The sequence below is a fragment of the Miscanthus floridulus genome, chromosome 19, assembly GCF_019320115.1.
Source record: "Miscanthus floridulus cultivar M001 chromosome 19, ASM1932011v1, whole genome shotgun sequence".
In the NCBI taxonomy this organism is placed as follows: Eukaryota; Viridiplantae; Streptophyta; class Magnoliopsida; order Poales; family Poaceae; genus Miscanthus; species Miscanthus floridulus.
In genome coordinates, this window is record NC_089598.1 from 9,188,249 (window position 1) to 9,209,318 (window position 21,070).

General features: G+C 44.3%; 2 protein-coding genes across 2 annotated transcripts; one reads left to right on the forward strand and one right to left on the reverse strand.

Moving 5' to 3' along the window:
• Positions 1–1,278, reverse strand: LOC136525507 (uncharacterized). The gene is made up of 2 exons (XM_066518470.1): positions 1,092–1,278; positions 1–581 (listed from the first exon to the last, which is right to left on the reverse strand). Exons 1-2 carry the CDS (start codon positions 1,276–1,278, stop codon positions 1–3), a joined length of 768 nt encoding a protein of 255 aa, XP_066374567.1.
• A 15,813-nt stretch (positions 1,279–17,091) lies between these two features.
• On the forward strand, positions 17,092–19,272 carry LOC136527776 (UDP-glycosyltransferase CGT-like). Its single transcript, XM_066520616.1, has one exon. It carries the CDS (start codon positions 17,491–17,493, stop codon positions 18,988–18,990), a length of 1,500 nt encoding a protein of 499 aa, XP_066376713.1. The 5' UTR covers positions 17,092–17,490; the 3' UTR covers positions 18,991–19,272.
• Positions 19,273–21,070: the final 1,798 nt, after the last annotated feature.

A 21,070-nucleotide genomic window follows, 5' to 3' on the forward strand; every position in this document is an offset into this window, starting at 1 on the left:
CTAGTCTTCACCATTGTTTGAGAAAGCTCGGCAACAGTTTGTAGGTTCTTCGTGTTTTCTAGTCTTCACCATTGTTTGAGAAAGCTCGGCAACAGTTTGTAGGTCGGAGAACCTTTCATCATCTCTCACATCATATATGTAGAGGTCAAGCTCGTGGTTAAGATCCCTCAAATTCCCAGAATCAAAATCATGTGGATAAAGCTTCGCTAGGCTCATCAAATTTTCTATACTAAAATCATGGAATGAGTCTCTTGGACTAAAAGCAGCTGAGCAAACAAGCAATTGAGAGCTTGTCTCATTGAAGCGGCTATCAAGCTCTTGAAGTAGCCAATCAATAACATCATTAAAACAATCTACTTGATAATAATGCTCATTTGTAATTCCAGATTTATGCCTCCGCTTCTTTGGATCAATATATTCATCTTCCATTTTCAATTTGCAAATATCATTCTTGTCACAAAATCCATGCACATCATCTAATAGTTTCACCCACTTTTCTTTTCTAAGTTCATCCAATTGGCACTTCATTGCTTTCACACATTTAATAGCATTCACTATGTCCTGATCCTTCCGTTGCAATGCTAATGATAAGGTATTTGTGATTCTTAATATAGTCAACATGAGATGCAAATACAAGACAAAGTCAAAAGACTGGAAGTATCGTAGAAGGTTTGATGCTTGATCTCTAATTTTCCAATCATTTTTATCTTTTTATACAGTTTCTAGTACCTTGACTATTGTAGGAAACATGTCAACCAAACTTTTGAGAGATTTATAATGGGAACTCCAATGAGTATCTCCAGGTCTTTGAAGACTTTGCTCTTGATATAACCCTGTTCCAGTCTGAAGTTGCCCGCAGCCTAATGCTTTACTCATTTCTTCAAGATTAATATCTCTAATCATGTCCCTTCTCTTAGATGATCCACCCATCATATTCAATAACATAGAAATCATAGTAAAAAATTCACTAACCCCTTTATGCTTTCTCGCAATGGCCACAAGCACTAATTGAAGTTGGTGAGCAAAATAGTGAACATAATAAGCTGAACTATTTTCTTTCATGATCAATGATTGCAAGCCATTGAACTCACCTCGGATATTGCTAGCACCATCATATCCTTGGCCTCTAACTTGCTTTAGGCTTAACTTAAGATCAGCAAATAATGCATCAATAGCAGACTTGAGACTTGCAGAATTTGTTTCTTTCACATGAACAAGACCAACAAATCTCTCTTTAACAATTCCACATTTATCTACATATCTTAAGACCACTGCCATTTGTTCTTTCCAAGAAACATCTCTCGACTCATCAACTAGCAAGCAAAAAACATCATCCCCAATTTCTTCTAGAATAGAGTGTAGCACTTCCTTGCAAAACAATACACAATATCCTTTTGTATTGGGGGAATTCCTTGTGTGCCATTAAAAAAGATCGCAATGTCCTGTGTGTCCCTAAAAAAGTTCAGCGGTCTTCAGCGCCACTGCTCTAACATTTTTGTGCCCTCCATACCACTGCCGTCAGTTTGGGCTCTAACGCCGTCAAACTGCAGGGGTGAAAAGTAAAAAATACCCTAAAGTCTAAATATGTCATTAATTTTTTGAGCATCTTAACGACTTCAAATGAAAAAAACTTAAAACTAGAAAGTTGTAGATCTCGTCGAGATCTATAATTTTCATATAAAAATTATCTTCATTTAATTCCGCAAAAAAGATATGATTTTTCTAAGATATATTAATCATATCAAATCAGTCGCACCGAGTATTCAAGCAGCAGCAGGTCCTTTTTCTTTTCCCCGCTCTACCTCGCGCGCCTGCTTTTTAAGGCCTTTCAGTGATTCTATATTTACTTCTCCTCTATATGCTTTTGTCTGAGGATGTCACTCATGCTAGCAATGTATTTGGAACTTATATTAATGTAATCTTTTGAAAGCTATGATGTTTTCACTAAGCGGTTTTGAAATCCAAACTTATACTATTATTTGTGAACCCATTTGTAATATTATTTTCGCTGCAAACCTGCGTATGTAATGTGTATTTGCTTAATTAAGTGATCTTGGTTGTGATGTTGATTTACTGAGGTCCTTCATGACACTCGGTGGACTACCGGGTTTATATAAGTAAAAGTATGTGCATATCAACGTGCTAAACGTGGACAGCCGTACTTGATCTTGTATAAATTAGGTGGTTCTGTTACGGATCGGATCTGCCTACGCTCATCCAAGCAACTCCAGCAACAGGTTCTCCAGACCTTCCATTCTACCCGATTGGTGGCCATTCCGATGCTCCAGTCACCTAAAGCCGAATCAAAAGGTTGTTCTACTGGCAGGGTATGAAAAAAGCAGTCGGTCATTCTTGCAGTCATGCTCTACCTGTCTTCAGGCCAAACCTGAGCGTGCCCGTTACCCTGGCCTGTTGCAGCCGATACATGTGCCATCGGCGTCGTGGGAAATAATTACTATGGATTTTATTGAGGGTCTGCCCCAGTCTGGATCAACAAATACTATTCTTGTTGTGGTCGACAAGTTTTCTAAGTTCGCCCACTTCATTCCTGTGAGACATCCGTTCACCACTGCTACTGTCACCAAGGTCACTGGTAGAGAACCGAGCTTTACTCCCGGTGGAGAACCCCCTCTAGTCCCGGTTCCCCACCCGGGAGCAAGCATCTGGGACTAAAGGGGGGTCCTTTAGTCCCGGGTCAGAAATCAACACCAACCGGGACTAAAGGTGCCTCCTGACATGCCACGATGGCCGGCACCTTTAGTCCCGGTTGGTAATACGAACCGGGACTAAAGGTTTTTTTCTTTTTTCTTTTCTTTTCATTTTTTTGTTTTCTTTTCAAAATAGGTTTTCGAAGTCGTATTGTACGCTGCTAATTATACATTTATACGCGCATATAGTATGTTTCGGTTCAAGCACAATGAACGTATTAAATCACACAATTCAAGCATAGAAATATATATATATATATATATATATATATATATGCATGCATGCATCATATATATATTTACATGCATGCATGCATATGTGTATTTTACATTATATTATTTCATGTGCATATATTACAAAAGATTGCATTACAGTTGTTGTGACATAACAAGTTTCCTCTCATCCTCTAGCTTGGCTTCAATGGCAGTGTTGGGTCGAAGTAGAACTCGCCCTTGGAATCGATGACCTGCTCATTAAAAAATCCGGCTATAGACTCTTGAATTGCTTTGATTTGGTCTTGCCGTATGACCTTTTCCTCCAACCATCGAGTCTACAGGTTTGAATTAAAGGAAAATAAATTAATATATGTACATATATATATATAAAGACATAGTAACACAATCAATAATAATAATTAAATGAATATATATTGTATTTTTAACGTACTTTGAGTCTCTCTGTAGGAGTTCTTTGGGAGAGCACCTTGATAAACTTGCAAACATAGTAACCACAGTAGTTGTTCCCCTGTTCCTGCCTCAGACACCACTTTACGAGAAAAAGATTTGTCATCAAATCTGGTGATCCGGTGAAAGCTATATGTTTAATTAATAAAGATGATGCGATTCAGAGGACTTACTTTCAAAGGGATTACATTCAGTGGCGCTTTGCATTTTTCTATGTGTTGCTTCTTAATAAAGGTTTTCCAAACACTGCCCAATAAAAAATTTGCCACGTCATCAGATATAGTTAATCATCATGTTTGTGTGTATATATAGTTGCTAGAGATCCCGAAATTACCTCTGGATAATATCTATCATATCTTGGTAGTCTTGTTGTGGTTTTCTCATCGAGTCATAGATTATCAAGTGACTTTTTACCAGATCGATGTCCATCAATATCCAGTGATTGCTGCATGTGTTTATAGGATATAACGCATAACACTCATTAATTAACTAGAATCAACATATGAGCCATTAAGGATATGATCAACATGATTAACACTCACTTGAAGTTATAGGGAAAGAGTATATCCTTCTTGTGGCGTTGGTTCACTAAGAAGTTCATGAGGTTACTCTCTGACTCAGACTTCCAATTAGTCTTTGGAGTAATTGGGTCTTTGAATACTATATGGGGATCAACAAAACCAATTTCATTGCAGCCTTCCTTTCTGAACTCTGTCATTGTAAATCTGCATATATATAGTACTTGTTAGGATAATTTATATGCATATACACACATATGATGAGTTTAATAATAGATCGAAAGAATTATTACTTACAGGCAATAGCAGCTAATGATAACTTTGTCTAGAGAGGTCAGGTGGCATAGTTGATGAAATTCTGCAAAGTCAACATACATAACATCATCGCCACGGAACCAATGTTCGTCTCTAATTTTGACACCAACGCAGAAGTCTCCACTGGTAGACGCCTGCATGTACCACTTGTTTAGCAGGTACATTTGCGTCCTCAGATCAGATAAGGCTTGAGGGTTATATAGACTCTGGCCTAGTACAAATTTTTTCTTCCAAATATCAACCTCCGCTGCACTCTCAATGTTTCCATCACCAAACATCTGGTAAAGGTCGAGACCAGTCTCATCAAGAAATTCACCAAGGTGATCCAAATCGACATCCAGAGGTATGTTTGCCTGATGCATTAATCCTAAATTCGAACCATATTCATTACCAACAACTAGTGGAGGGATTGATTGGTGCGCTTGTTGTCTGAGTTGGGCAACTCCTTTCCCTACCCGCTTCTTTTTCTGTGCCGCCTCAATTGACTTGGTGAGAGTGCGGTCATAGTCTGATAACGTTGATTTGGACGGCTTACGAGATTCCCGCTGTTGTTGCTGGTAAGAAGTTACCTTTTTTCTTAGAATATCTGGAGCTACGAAGAAGTACGGTTTCTCCGGGTTTCTCCTTACTTCTTGATTCATTTTAAGTTTGTCATAGAATCTAGACATGTCTTTTTTATATGCATCAGTTCCTTCTTCCTTCTCTTTAGATATTATTTTGGGAATAGCCCTTGGTTTCACGATGGCTTTCTTTGCAGGCGGGGACTGGTTCTTTGTTTGAGGGGCTGGCCTCTTGCTAGGCTTCTTGGTAGGCGGGGGCAGGGGAGGCGTTGGAGACCTCCTTGGAGGTGTTGGCAGCGGCGTTGGAGACCTCCTTGGAGGTGGCGGCTGCGGCGTTGGAGACCTCCTTGGAGATGGTGTGGATGCAGCCTCGTCTTCCAACACAATGTCATCGTACAGAGCACTATGATGATCTGGCGATTGAACAATTGGATTTAGGTTGGGAGAGGATCTGCTACAAAAAAAAGGAATGACATATTATTATGAGCAGATTGTTAATTATTTAAGCCAATACAAATTAATGATGTAGTGTTTTCATCCGCACGTACCTATGGTGAGGTAGTTCAGGAGGAGGTGGAGCCGACATCCCTAGAATGATGATATAGCGCTTGCGCCATAGAATGAATGTCTTCTCCGCTTCTCCTAGAGTCTTCTCGCCATCACCTCTAGGAATATCAAGAGGTAAATCACTAAAACCTTTTTCAGCTTTATCTACCGAGATGGTAGCATATCCTTCTTGGATTATATTCCCATGAATCCTTGGTGTCTTGGTTCGGTCGATAGGATTAACAAGACCGATAGCCACCTTGATTGTGGAATTCTCCTTCGGAATGTGTAGCTCACACATTGTATAAGGTTCAGTGACGTCATCCACATGGAAGCGCAGTCCTGTGTCCCCTTGATTTGGTATCTCCATAGAAGCGCAGCTGCTTTTCAACTGAACAGATTGGCTAATGTTGATTCCTGGCTCTGATGCCTGCTTGCTTGCACTCACTGCTATTTGCACTTGCCTTCTGATTTCCTCCTGCATTCTCGCTTCAAGGTTTTTTTCCTGCTTCTGTGCTTCATGCACCGCTTCCTCCAACCTCTAGAGCCGCTGTGCCTCTTCTTCCTTCTTTCTCTGGCGACTTCTGTAGGAAGGTCTGTCCTGAGGGAATCCATGCTCCCATGAGACACTTCCTTTGCCTCTAGTTCGGCCACCATGTTCAATAGTCCCGATGGCGTATGTCAGCTCATCCTTCTCTCTGTTGGGCCTGAACGCACCACTAGCAGTAGCTCTTTGAGCATAAAACAATCTTTCTGCTGCTTCTTGCAGTCTTGCGCCATAAATGCACTTCCCTGTCTCCTGGTCTAGTGTTCCCCCATGACCGAAAAACCAATTCTTTGCACGTTTTCCCCACTCGAGTGATTCTGGTCTGATACCCTTGGCAAAAAGGTCTGCTTCCATTTTGTTTCACTTCTTAATGGCAGTCGGGTAGCCACCTGATCCCAAGGTATGGTGGTATATCTTCTGTTGGGCATTACGTTGGTTCTTTATCACCCGACTCACACCCTCTTCTGAAGTCTTGTACTGTACAAACTCATCCCAATAGGGCCTCTGCTTTGAGATCGGGCCTGGGACAGTAAAATCTGGTGCTATGTTCTTCTTGACATACGTCGTGTATAGGTGTTTCTTCCAAGTCTGAAACTGGGTGGCCATCTTCTTCATTGCCCAATCCCTAACTCGCTCCTTCAATTCATCACCATCTATTATATCATCATAACCATCTGTTTGGAGCATGAAATGTACCAAGACATGATTTCAAATTAACGCCTTGTCACGATCGGAGACAAAACTGATATGAGGAGCATTGGTCTTCTTCTTCCATTCACGGGTACTAATCGGGAGCCGGTCCCGTACAAGGTAACCACAGTGGTGCACAAATTTCATTTTATTCGCCCCCCCCCCCCGGTTCTCCTGTATCCACATTGAACTCCGAGATGATGAAGCAGCCCTCCAATGGCTTTTTGGGACCTCAAACATTTTTACTCTTCGTTGTAGTTGTTGATGTCGATCCAGAGGGCTACAAAACATAAACATTATTTTTAATGTCATGAGCACACATAAGACATATGATAATATATATAGCTAATAATAAAAAATATATACTTGGCCAATATGTTGTTGCTCATTTTGTTCAAGAGCTAAGTACTGACTCCCGTCATCTGCATCCTTTTGCACGTTATTTTTAGCACCATCATCGCCGGCAACTTGAGTGCCAGTGTTGATCAAATTCATCATGAACTCCTCCTCATCCATGTTTCTCGGGTCGGCCATCTAGCTTCAAAAAACAAAACCAATATATAGTACGTCAAATCTTTGCTTATATGCGTAAAATCTACGAACAATATGCATTATTAAATCTTGCCCCTCGGTCACGGACGCAATTCGCCACACTAGGACGAACTACGTCGGTACTAGGGCGAATTAGGGCTATACATAAACGGCCGAGGGCAAATTGCGTCGGTGACTAGGGCGAACCACGTCGGTGACATCAACAGCGCGGTTCGCCCTGGTGTGATTGTTTAGCATTAACGATAACGATAATACGAATGTTGATTAACTAGGCCACGAGAAAGGGCGGTGTGACAAGAGTGGCGGTGCTCCACTCCGTCGTATACATAGAAACGCATGGACGAACGAGGGCAGCGGTGCTCCGCGACGTATATATACATGCATATGAATACAAATGACATATATATACGTGTCGGCGCGGTGGCCGGTGTGCTGACGACGACGACGTGAGGTGGGCTGGCGTGCTGACGACGACGACGACGTGAGGCGGGCCGGGGCGGTGTCAGTGCGTGATGTTGTGATCCTATGTACCATGTGAACCATGTAGTCATTCATCATATGAGAAAATTCTATGTTAATAATATAAGTATAAGTCATTATGAAATGTAAGTATATGTGTCTTATTGCTAATATAACCATTACTATTTCTGAAATGATAAGAATTTATTTTCTTCTTCTACAGGCGATCTCTGATGCTATGATATAAAGTTTGAAAATAGTCTTCCCGGAAAAAATATGTAATGCTCATATTACTTTAGCAACATTAATATATTATATCTGTATATTCAAAGTTCACAAATGAAGAAACGTTGAAGTTTTCCTTCATTTGTCTGTAGCCATGCATGCAAGTCCAACCAAAACTGCTTACATCAGCACATGTGATATTTTTTATAAACTAAAAAACGCTTAGTTTACAAACTGGGTATCAAAATTGAGTTCCTATTTGACCATTATATATCCTACAACAAATCCTTCAAAAAAAAGACCCTACATGAATATATTTGGATAAAATTTCATTAACAAACATTGATCTATGAAGATAGAAAAAATTCTTCTATTGAAACTGCATCTTGGAATAATGGCATATCATATAGTGATGAATATATGGCGGTTGATGGGCTGGATCATTTTCAGCTTTAGTGACAACGACAATGGTTTCCAAATAATATATAGCGTGTTTATTATACAAGCCATGGATTTACATCGATCTAATTAATTTCTAAAGTAATTTCATTGGTGGTCCTTAATTAAACTTGTCATGAGTTTAGGTCCCAGTGATCTTAAAATATATTTTAGTACCATAAAATACAGTTTTTGATACTCTAAACTTGCTAATTTATCCATATAATATCCAAATATTCAAAACTTGCGTTAAGATATGGTTTTGAGATGTGAGCTTGACAACTCCATCTTTCTCTCTTTGGCCTCGCTCTACTGTAGGCAGAACTGGAAACAGCTACAGCCATAGCCCAATAATCATAGCTGATCAGGTTTTTTATTTAAAATCATTTAGAGTTCCAAATATTCATTTTCAGTTCCTAGATTTTGTGATTCAAAATTTAGAATTTTCAATTGACCTCGAGCGTTGACATGGCTTACACCAAAGTTGTATTTTTCGACGTGATCTATAACTCGGCAGTGGAGGGCTCGGGCGAATGTACAAAGAGATCGACGAACATATCACCTCGAGCTCGGCAGTGGAGGACCTCGGGCGCGGTGGGGCCACGGGCGCGGTGGAGGGCCTCGGGCACGGAGGAGGGCGCGGTGGAGGGCCACGGGCGCGCGCGGAGGAGGGGCCCGGGCGCGCGCGGTGGAGGCCGCACGAGGAAGAAGAGGGCGGCGCCGGTGTCACGGAAGGCGAACGGACGCGGCACGAGGAAGAAGAGGGCGGCGGTGTTCGACGAAGAAGAAGACGAGCGGATCGATCTGCGCCAGGCACTGGAGGTTAAATATCAGAGAGAATTACTCCCGGTGCCAGCCACCAACCGAGAGTAAAAACCCTTTACTCCCGGTGCGTGTTACCAACCGGGAGTACGCACTGGGAGTAAAGGATTTTTTTTGGCGGGCCACGAAACTACAGCCCACCTTTACTCCCGGGTGGGCTTCCCACCCGGGAGTAAAGGTGGCCTCAGTTTCGTTTCCCGCCTGTTTTAAGCAATAGTCTTGTTAAATACAATAGAAATGCAATAATTTTTGTTAAATACATAGTAAATTAAATAAAAGGCATAAAATTATTTTGTTAAAAATATGAATTTTCTTTTTGTTTATTGCACATAGGCAAAATCTATAACCTAACTTTTTTATTTTTTGTTAGAATTATAAAACATAATGTAACTAATATTTATTATTTCGTTAATGCAAAAATGTAGTGTTTAATTAAAATTATTAAAACTATTGGTTTTGGACAGGAAATTTGTTTTCACATCATTTTAACGTTAATATTTTAATTTTTGATCACTCAGTATCCTAATTTACCTTTTTGAGAGAAAAATCCCACCAAATCAAACATTGATTTAATTTGAAACATGACATAATAAACATCTGAATTCACAATTATTACATAATATCTCAAACACACACTATATTAAATCACTATATCATCAAGTGGGCACATCAGTGAACTTCTTCTTTACGTATGTCCCTTGGTTATGATCGCTTCGTAACCATGGAGTGTCCTCATCATTTACCAAGATGCTAAGGTCTTTGTTCACTTTGAAGGGCGGAATTCGGTCATCCTTTTCATATTCTTCTGACATGTCCGACTTATCCTCAATTCCCACGATGACTCTTTTCCCTGAAAGAACTATGTGGCGCTTTGACTCTTTGGTTGAGTCATTATTGTTTTTCCCTCTTTTTGGTTTGGTAGACATATTATTGACATAGAACACCTGATTCACATCCTTGGCAAGGACGAATGGTTCGTCTTTGTACCCAATATTACTAAGGTCTACTATTGTCATTCCATACTCCTTGTCTACTGTTACCCCGCCTCCGATCACCTTGACCCATTGGCACTTGAACAATGGGATCTTCAAAGTAGGTGCATATTCTAGTTCCCATATTTTATCTATGCGTCCATAATATGTCTGCTTATTCCCATTCGGGTCTGTGGCATCTATGCGGACACCACTGTTTTGGTTGGTACTTCTTTTATCTTGGGCGACTGTGTAGAATATGTTCCCATTTATCTTGTACCCTTTGTATGTGATGATATGCCATGATGGTTGCATAGCCAATAAATACAGTTGCTCATGGATGCTCTCATCACCTTGACATTTTTTCGCAACCAACCGCCGAAAGTTTCCATGTGCTTATGCGTAATCCAAGCTTTAGTCTTCCCTGGAAACTCGGATCGTAAGAGATCCTTGTGTGTCTCAATATACGGATCTACCAAAGAGGAGTTCTGTAGAACTGTGTAGTGCGCTTTATTGAAATAATCATCATCCGTACCAATATATGTTTTCCTCCCTAGTGTCCCCTTTCCGCTTAGTCTCCCCTCATGTCTCGATTCAGGAACACCAATCGAGTCAAGGTCGGGAATAAAGTCAACATAGAACTCAATGACCTCTTCTGTTCTATAGCCCTTGGCGATGCTTCCTTCTGGGCGAGCACGGTTGTGAATATATTTCTTCAGGACTCCCATGAATCTCTCTAAGGGGAACACGTTATGTAGGAACACAGGACCGAGAGTGAAAATCTCCTTGACTAGGTGAACTAGGAGGTGTGTCATAATATCAAAGAAGGAAGGATGGAACACCAACTCAAAGCTGACGAGATATTGAACCACATCATTCTGTAGTTTAGCTAGATCAGTTGGATCAATTGCCTTCTGAGAAATTACATTAAGGAATGCACATAGCTTCACGGTGGCTAGACGTACATTTGGAGGTAGAATTCCTCTTAATGCAACTGGAAGTAATTGCGTCATGAGAACGTGACAGTCATGGGACTTTAAGTTATAGAATTTCTTCTCTGGCACATTTATAATACCCTTTATATTCGAGGAGAATCCAGATGGTACCTTGATGTTGTTTAAGCATTCAAACATGATTTCCTTCTCCTCTTTGCTTAGAGTGTAGCTAGCAGGACGTAAGTAATGGCGTCCATCATCTGTCTTCTCTGGATGCAGGTTGTCTCTTTCTCTCAAACAACGCAGGTCCTATCGTGCTTCAAATGTGTCCTTAGGCTTTCCATACACACCCATAAAGCCTAGCAGGTTCACACAAAGATTCTTCGTCAGGTGCATCACGTCGATCGAGCTACGGACCTCCAGGACTTGCCAATAGGGTAGGTCCCAAAATATGGACTTCTTCTTCCACATGGGTGCGTGACCGTTAGCGTCTTTCGGAATAGGTTGGCTTCCATGTCCTTTTCCAAAGACGACTTTCACATCATTGACCATATTGAGTACATCCTCACCGGTTCGGTTGCGAGGCTTGATTAGGTGGTCTGCCTTCCCTTTAAAATGCTTGCCTTTCTTTCTTATGGGGTGATTTGCAGGAAGAAATCGACGATGGCTAAGGTACACGACCTTTCGACATTTTTTCAAAAATACACCTCTAATATCACCGAAGCAGTGTGTGCATGCATTATATCCCTTGTTTGACTATCCTAAAAGATTACTTAGAGCAGGCCAATCATTGATTGTTACGAACAACAATGCTCACAGATCAAAGTGTTCCTGTTTGTACTCATCCCACACACGTACACCTTCTTTATTCCACAAAATGAGAAGTTCGTCAATAAGTGGTCTCAGGTACACATCGATGTCATTGCCAGGTTGCTTCGGGCCTTGGATGAGCACAGGCATCATAATGAACTTCCGCTTCATGCATAACCAAGGATGAATGTTGTAGATACTTAGAGTAACAGGCCAAGTGCTATGACTACTGTTCTGCTCTCCAAAAGGATTGATACCATCTGTACTTAAAGCAAACCTTAAGTTTCTTGCGTTATTTGCAAACTTCGGGAATTCTCTGTCGATTGCTCTCCACTAGGATCCATCAGCAGGGTGTCTCAACATATTGTCTACCTTACGGTCTTCTTTGTGCCATCGTAACATTCTTTGTTTCTGAACAGACGTTTCAAGCCTGGTATTATAGGAGCATACCACATAACCTTGGTAGGGATTTTCTTACGCGGACGTTCGCCCTCAACATCACTAGGGTCATCTCGCCTGATCTTATACCGCGACGCATGGCATACCGGGCATGCATCCAATTTCTCGTACTCTTTGCCATGATACAGGATGCAGTCATTAGGACATGCATGTATCTTCTCTATTTCTAGCCCCATAGGACAGACAACTTGTTTTGCTTTGTAGGTAGTGGCGGGCAATTCATTGTACTTCGGAAGCATCTTCTTTTGGATTTTTAGTAACTCTCCAAATCCCTTGTCAGACACACCATTCTTTGCCTTCCATTGCAGCAATTCTAGTGTGGTTCCCAACTTTTTCTGCCCTGCATCACAAGTTGGGTACAACAATTTCTTGTGATCTTCTAGCATCCGCTCGAACTTGATCTTCTCCTTTTCACTTTCACATTCTCTTTGTGCGTCATGAATGACCTGACAAAGATCATCAGCCGGCTCATCTTCTGCGGCTACCTCTTCTTCAGCTTCTCCCATTGCAGTATCATTGAAGCACGCACCATCAGGAATAATATCATTGTCGTCCCATTGTTCTTCTTCACCTTCTTCCATTACAACACCGGTTTCTCCGTGCTTTGTCCAACAAGTATAGTTTGGCATGAAACCCGACTTAAACAAGTGTGAATGAAGAGTCCTTGAGCAAGGATATTCCATCATATTCTTACATATGGCACATGGACAGCACATGAAACCGTCGCGTTTGTTTGCCTCGGCCGCACGTAACAAAGAATGCACGCCGTCAATGAACTCTTGGGAGCGGCGATCAGCATTATACATCCAATGACGGCTTATCTGCATTACATGACATAAATATCATATTAAAACCTAGATCATAATTAATTATTTATACAACATGCGTGCCACCACAAAAGATACAAATTTATGAAAGCATCGCTACAATGTAGACAATCCCAACTACCACTAAAAGAACTAAAGCTAAAATATATTTCAGGAGCACAAGGATTTCGTGACCAATCTCAACTAAAACAGACAGATCCCCCGATTGTGCAACATCTTTGGACTTCTTCGGCTGGATCACTGCCTCATTAGCCGCCGTATCTGCCTGTTGTGCAAGATATTTTTGCACGAGTTCAACATACTCTTCCTCCCAGTAGAAGCCTGAACATCGTCCACTGCCATCCCACTAAAATTAAAACAAAAAATTAGAACTTTAATCACAACCATCATGAAAATAGGTATAAACTAACCATAATCATTAAATACGATAAAATAACTCACATTGCGATCTGGACACTTGTAGAAGATACGATCCTTGTTGGGACCCTCCTTCTTCACTCGGTACTCCATCACAATCTTCGTCTCATCACGACACTTGCCGCATGGAATGAGAGGAAGGCCTGGCCTAAGTCGCTTTGGAAACCCATGAGAGGCCGAGGACCCGGAAGCAGTTGCCATCTACTCTCTATACTCATTTTTAATACACTATAAATTTCTCCTTTTATAAACAAATAAAATTAAGAAACTATAAAATTATCTAGATCTCTAAACAATGATATTTTTAATGGTCATTGTGTTCTCGTCTTTTACTGCGGCAGGTAAGTAATTCACATGATATTTCCGCAAATTAACAGAAGAATGGGAGTGTACACACATAACAGACTACTGCGACGATATCGGGACGTGTGAATAAATAACCATTCGTACTAGTTGAACTTGCTTACGTGATTATCTCGGTGAGCATTTCTCCACCGGACGGCACCGTACTTGGTCAAGGAAGAGCTCCGATTCTACGAGGAAGGGAACACGGTCTTCCACGACCGTTGTCGCTCTCCCTCGTAGAATCAAAGCTCCTCCTTGACGTTCGTTATCGTTCGGCAGAGAACATGCTCGCCGACATGAACACGGTCCGCTAGTTCAACTAGTACGGATTTTCTATAATTTTCTAACTATTTTTAAAATTTTTCATTTCATAAAAAGTTAAAATAAAAAGTACGATGATTGACAGACTACTGCGATGATATCGGGACATGTGAATAAATAACCATCCGTACTAGTTGAACTTGCTTACGTGATCATCTCGGCGAGCATTTCTCCACCGGACGGCACCGTACTTGGTCAAGAAAGAGCTCTGATTCTACGAGGAAGGGAACACGGTCTCCCACGACCGTTGTCGCTCTCCCTCGTAGAATCAAAGCTCCTCCTTGATGTCCGTTACCGCTCGACAGAGAACATGCTTGCCGAGCTGAACACGGTCCGCAAGTTCAACTAGTACGGATTTTCTATAATTTTCTAACTATTTTCTATGTTTTTATTTATATATACTACGTTTAGGTACGGTGATTGACAGACTACTGCGACGATATCGGGACATGTGAATAAATAACCATCCGTACTAGTTGACCTTGCTTACGTGATCATCTCGGCGAGCATTTCTCCACCGGACGGCACCGTACTTGGTCAAGGAAGAGCTCCGATTCTACGAGGAAGGGAACACGGTCTTCCACGACCGTTGTCGCTCTCCCTCGTAGAATCAAAGCTCCTACTTGACGTCCGTTACCGCTCGGCAGAGAACATGCTCGCCGAGCTGAACACGGTCCGCAAGTTCAACTAGTACGAATTTGCTATAATTTTCTAACTATTTTCTAAGTTTATATTTATATATACTTTAACCTTCTTTCATGTAAATATGCAAGCTTGAAGTGATTTTGAGCTCAAATTGCTTACAAATGAAAAAAAACCACAATAAAGAACCATAAATATATATAGTGAACAAAATGGCATAAGAAAATGGTGAAAAATGAGAGTATGGGATTGGTAACCTTTACAACTGAAGAATCGACGGAGGAATCGAAGAAATCGACGGAGGAATCGAAGAATGGATGGAGGAACAATGGAGGGAGGGAGGAAGCAAGAACACTACTGCAGTGAGCTTCAAAATGTGCTGAGCTCGGGCTCGGGGAGGAAGGAGGAGACGGCCGATTTATAAAGGGAGAACATTTAGTCCCGGTTGGTGGATCCAACCGGGACTAAAGGTAACTTTCCAACCCCGGGCGCAGCCACGGCCCGGGAGTAGACCTTTACTCCCGGTTGGAGCCACCAACCGGGAGTAAAAGTATACCTTTAGTCCCGGTTGGTGGCTCCAACCGGGACTAAAGGTCCCTGCCACCTCTGTCTGGCGCAGTAGCCGTTGGGTAGGGACCGGTTGTAGCCTCCAACCGGGACTAAAGGTATTTCTAGTCCTGGGGGCAAAAAATTCCGGGACTAGAGTCCATTTTAGCCGAGGATTAAAGGTCTGTTCTCTACTAGTGGGTGTTCCTGGATACCGTGTTCCGTTTACATCGGCCTGTTCGCTGGTTGATTTCTGGGCTGGTTTGGGCTGGCTGGTGCTGGTTTGTTGTGAGAGGAAAATACTCTTGGCTGGCTGGTTTGGGCTGGCTGAAACCAACAAGCGAACAGGCTGATGGTATGCCTAAGTCCATCATTTCGGACCGCGATAGGATATTTACAAGTAAGTTTTGGCAGCTCCTCTTCCGCTCAGCTGGCTCAGACCTTCATCTCAGCTCTTCTTACCACCCCCAGACCGACGGGCAGACAAAAAGGGTTAATCAGTGCCTCGAAACTTACCTTCGATGTTTTGTGCATGCCTGTCCGTCTCACTGGAGCCGCTGGCTGTCGTTGGCAGAGTTTTGGTACAATTCTTCTACTCACTCTGCTCGAGGCCGATCACCATTTGAAGTTCTGTACGGGTATCCACCACGCCACTTTGGTCTGGATGTTGATTCCCTGGAAGATGTTCCTGATCTGCAGTCCTGGATGCGGGATCGTGAGTTGATGCAAGCTCTAGTTAAACAACACCTTCTCAGGGCACAGGCACGGATGAAACGGCAGGCTGATAAAGGGCGCACTGAACGTACATTTGCAGTGGGAGACTGGGTATTTCTCAAGTTGCAACCTTATGTGCAGACGTCAGTTGCACGCCGCTCCAGCAACAAGTTATCATTCAAATTCTTTGGCCCATTCAAGGTCTTGAAGCGTATTGGCGCAGTGGCATATAAGCTGGAGCTGCTGGCATCCGCAGCAGTTCATGATGTCTTTCATGTGTCACGGCTGAAGCTGTCTCCGAGAACTCAACAGGTTTCACCTTCTCTTCCTAATGAGTTGCAGCTGTTGCAGGTGCCGCTTCGCGTGCTGCAGCGTCGGTGGACTGCGGGTGATCGCCCGGTGGAGCAAGGCCTGATACAATGGTCGCAGTCGCCGCCGAAGCTTGTGACCTGGGAACCTCTACTTCCACTACAGCAACAGTTTCCGCGCGCACCGGCTTGGGGACACCCGGTTCTCAAGAGGAGGGGGATGTCAGCAGCCAGGTCCATCCTGCCTCCGCTTCGACCCCGGCCTCCACTGCCGTTCCGTCAGGAGCCCGGCCCAGCAGAGTCAAGAAGCCCAATGTCCGCTATGCCGGCCCATCCTGGAGCAAGTAGGTGATAGACTGTATGAGAGGAAAGAGTAGTGAGAAGAGGGCATGAACAATTTGTATGAACCCTAATTTCCTAATTCTAATCATTCATCTGAACTATCCCCAATTCTTGCTGCCTACCCCCAACTCCGATTGCTCACATGCTGGCTGCACACACACTGCACAGCTACATGCACCGCATAGGAACAGCCGAACAGGGGCAGCATGGTCGACTGGCAGGCGGTGCGGCGCCACCCGACGGGCAGGGCAGGAGGCGTGGATGACGCTGCAACTAAACGACAATTGCTGTCGGTAGCCAATATGCCCGGAGACACTGTGCATATATACGTACAGCAGATACGTACGTTCAAGCTGATGGTGAAGGCCGGCAAGACGTACATGGCTAAATGCTCCGGCTCATCAACGCCGCACTGGCCCGTTCGCTCGAAGGAATCTGGATGAATCTGGAGAAATTTGTTAGAGAAAAACACGGTTCTAGATAAAAAAAAAAGAAAACACTGTTCTGGATAAAAAAGAACACTGTTATGGATAAAAAAAAAGAAGCGAATCACATCGGGTTTAACGATGTACGAGCTCTTCTTCTCCATTGCCAACCACACGATTTACCGAACAATAATGTAGGGTACTCACAGCGACATCATTTGTTAAGTCACGTGTGAAGTCCAGACTAAAAAGAAGGGACGGACTACCAACTCTCCATCGCCACTTCAGTACTTCACCACTCTCCATAGTTCAATTCGCTCCACCGTAGTTCACCACCGCACATCAACCAAGCGTTCGGACGGCCATGGCCACACCGGCAACGAAGAGCCTGGGAGAGCTCGACGGCGGCGCCCGCCCGCATGTCATGTTCATCCCGAGCGCCGGCATGGGCCACCTACTCCCGTTCTTCCGCTTCATCGCGTCTCTCGCGGGGCACGACGACGACGTCGACATCTCCGTGGTGACCGTTCTTCCCACCGTCTCTGCGGCCGAGGCCGACCACTTCAGCAGACTGTTCGCTGCCCTCCCCCGCGTCCGTCGCGTCGACCTCCACCTCCTGCCGCTGGACGCTTCCGAGTTCCCAAGCCACGACCGGGACCCGTTCACTGTCCGATGGGAGGCCCTGCGCCGCTCAGCGCACCTCCTCGGCCCGCTCATTGCCGGCGCCGCCCCGCGCGTCTCGGCCGTCGTTACAGACGTGACCCTGACCTCCCACGTCATCCCTATGGCCAAGGAGCTCGGTGTCCCGTGCCACGTCCTCTTCATCTCCTGCGCCACCATGCTCTCGCTCAATGCCTACTTCCCTCTACACCTCGACAAGCAGAAGAAGGCCGAGCAGGGGCCTGGCGGCCGCGTGGGCGACGTCGACATCCCCGGCGTGCATCGCATCCTGCAGTCTTGTCTCCCGCAGCCGCTGCTCGACCTCAACAAACTCTTCACCAAGCAGTTCATCGACAACGGCCGCGAGAACATCAATGCCGACGGCTTTCTGGTCAACACGTTCGACGCCTTGGAGCCGGCGGCGCTCGCCGCCCTGAGAGACGGCAAGGTCGTCCCCGGGTTCCCACCGGTGTATGCCATCGGCCCGCTCAGGTCGCAGCAGCACAGCAACTCAGCTGCTGCTGAGGTCGAGAAGGAAGACTCCTCCCCCGTCGCATGGCTCGACGAGCAGCCAGCACGGTCGGTGGTGTACGTCGCGTTCGGCAACCGCAGCGCCGTGAGCCATGCACAGATCAGGGAGATCGCCGCCGGGCTGGAGGCGAGCGGCTGCCGGTTCCTTTGGGTGCTCAAGACCACAAAGGTGGACAGGGACGACAGCGCCGAGCTGACGGACGTGCTCGGCGAGGGGTTCCTGGAGCGACTGCAGCAGGGGCAGCACGGCCTCGTGACCAAGGCGTGGGTGGACCAGGAGGCCCTGCTGAAGCACCCGTCCGTGGGGCTGTACCTAAGCCACAGCGGGTGGAACTCGGTGACGGAGGCGGCTGCCGCCGGCGTGCCGCTGCTGGCGTGGCCCCGCGGCGGCGACCACCGCGTGAACGCCATGGTAGCGGTGAGCGGCGGGGTCGGGGTGTGGATGGAGCACTGGAGCTGGGACGGGGAGGACTGGCTGGTGACCGCGGAGGAGATCGGGAAGAAAGTAAAGGAGGTCATGTCCGACGCGGCGGTCAGGGCAAGGGCGACGAGGACCGGCGAGGAAGCGGCCAAGGCCGTCGCAGAGGGTGGCACCAGCTACCGGAGCATGCAGCAGTTTATTTCCAGCCTCAAAGCAACCGGACACTCCGATCCGATCCAGCCCTTGCATTGATTCTTCTGTCTGTCCTTGGTGGGGCTCGTGTGTGATGTCCGTTTATTTCCTTTGTGCGTCCTACCGCTCACGGGGCTCTTGTGAAGTTGTGATGTCGTTGTCCAGTGCCGGGTTGGGCGGCAACCAAAACAGTTTGGTGCTTACCCGTGTGTCGTGCGTTAAGTAGCCTGTGCAATCGCACACTTAGCATCAAGAATATAAGTGCGTGATGTTGTATGTTTTCAGAAGTGTGTGATGTAGTAATATTGTACCGTTCTATTTTTACCAACCATTTATACTCTGCCTTCGAGCATCTCCAATAGTTCTAAAAAATAATTGATAAATCAATGAATTTTTCAAGTGGCTTAAAAAAATTGGGAGCATATTTGTCGGATTCCTCCAACCATTTTCAAAATCTCATTCCTAAAATATAAAAGACATTTTACATCGGGAATTCCGGGCTATTTTCATATCACCCAACCACTTTTATACTTTCTCTGTTTCTTGCACATTTGTATTCGGAACTCTGCCTTACTTTCATATTCTTTCCCACGCCCTTCCATCTCGAGATTGGCTGATCGATATAAGGGTGTATTTCCGTGTGATTGGTCGATTATCCCAAGTGCGGAAAGATTGGGAGCTTAGATAGGAGTTATTGGAGAGCGATTTCTTTCAATCTTGCCAAAGAAATCTAGATTGGGAGTGGGGTTTGAAAACTCTTGGAGATGCCCTTACCATGCCTCTTCCTTTTTCAATAATCACGCATACTCCTCGGTGGCATAATTTCAACCGCCACTATGGTACCAACTTCTTAATTAAGAGCAACTCAAGTAATAAGACCTCTAAACAAGCCCCTAAACTAAATTTTATTGGTCTAACTAAAAATCCTTGTTCCATAAGGATTCGTATTCATGCCATTTAAGTAGGGAGGCCCTCAAATTGAGCTATGGTGAAAGTTTAATCTATGTCCCTCGTGGCTAACATGTGGTGCTACGTGATTCGCTCCGGGAAGTAAATGTGACAGTATCAAAAGTTGAAGAAGTATAAAAAATTAGTTTCCCCATTGCGACAAGCAAATTGGGTTTTCAAAATAGTTTTTTTTTGTGACAAGGTTTACAAAAAAAGTTGATGGGTTCTCAAAATAGTTGAGTGAGGTTAGATGGACTTTTTTCAATAATAATAAACAACTTATTCATTTGGGCCTACAGCAACCGACCATTTTGGGCCTCAAGGGCTAGAAGCAATCCCTGACCGAGGGCCCACGTGGCCTGTTCGGAAGCCATGACAGTAGTAATGCCCCTTTTGTTGTTTATCTCATACATCTGATGTTCGACAAAATCATGTTTTCGTTGCCGCGAAAATTTGATCACAAGACTTATCGTACTTTCACGATGACGAGCGACTAGTTTCCAGGACAAACTAGCAAAGGGTTCCTCGCTTTCGTGGAGGAGAGCCGACCATTTTTCAACACAAAACAGCAAAGATTACCAATCCCTAATGGAGATTAGGGCTCGGCGTGTACTCCTGTCCTAAGGTAGAACAAAACATAATGCTGGAAAAATAATAGATTGATAATGTCGATTGGCCAGAGAGGAAAAAACAATCGGCCGCACCCCATAATATATATGGGTTTGCCTGGTCTTGGGCAGGGTTACAGGAGTCGGAGTCCTAATCACATACAAATACTAAGAATAAAAATATCCCTCCTAGGCCCCGTTCGCTGGTCTGAAACTTGGCTGAAACTCGCTGAAAAACACTGTTCCGGCTGAACTGTTGTGAGAGAAAAATACTGTTTCGGCTAAAAAAAGAAGCCAAATAAGCCGAATATAGAGTAAGCCTATAATCCTTGCTTGGCCCTGCACGCGAGGCATACCAGGTATCAGGTAATCCAAATAGAACTTATTCTCCAACCAAAGAATTCATCTACGTAACATCTCATTCCGTGATCTCTCCTCCTTCTGAGTTCCTTCTTTGCTTTCTTTTCCTTCACTCGTACACTCCAGCATGCATGAAAGTAGTATCCGACCTCCATGCTGCATATACCCTTGACCTGTAGGAACTCTTTCCTCCATAATTAGCAGCTGAGTTTCCATTCACCAAT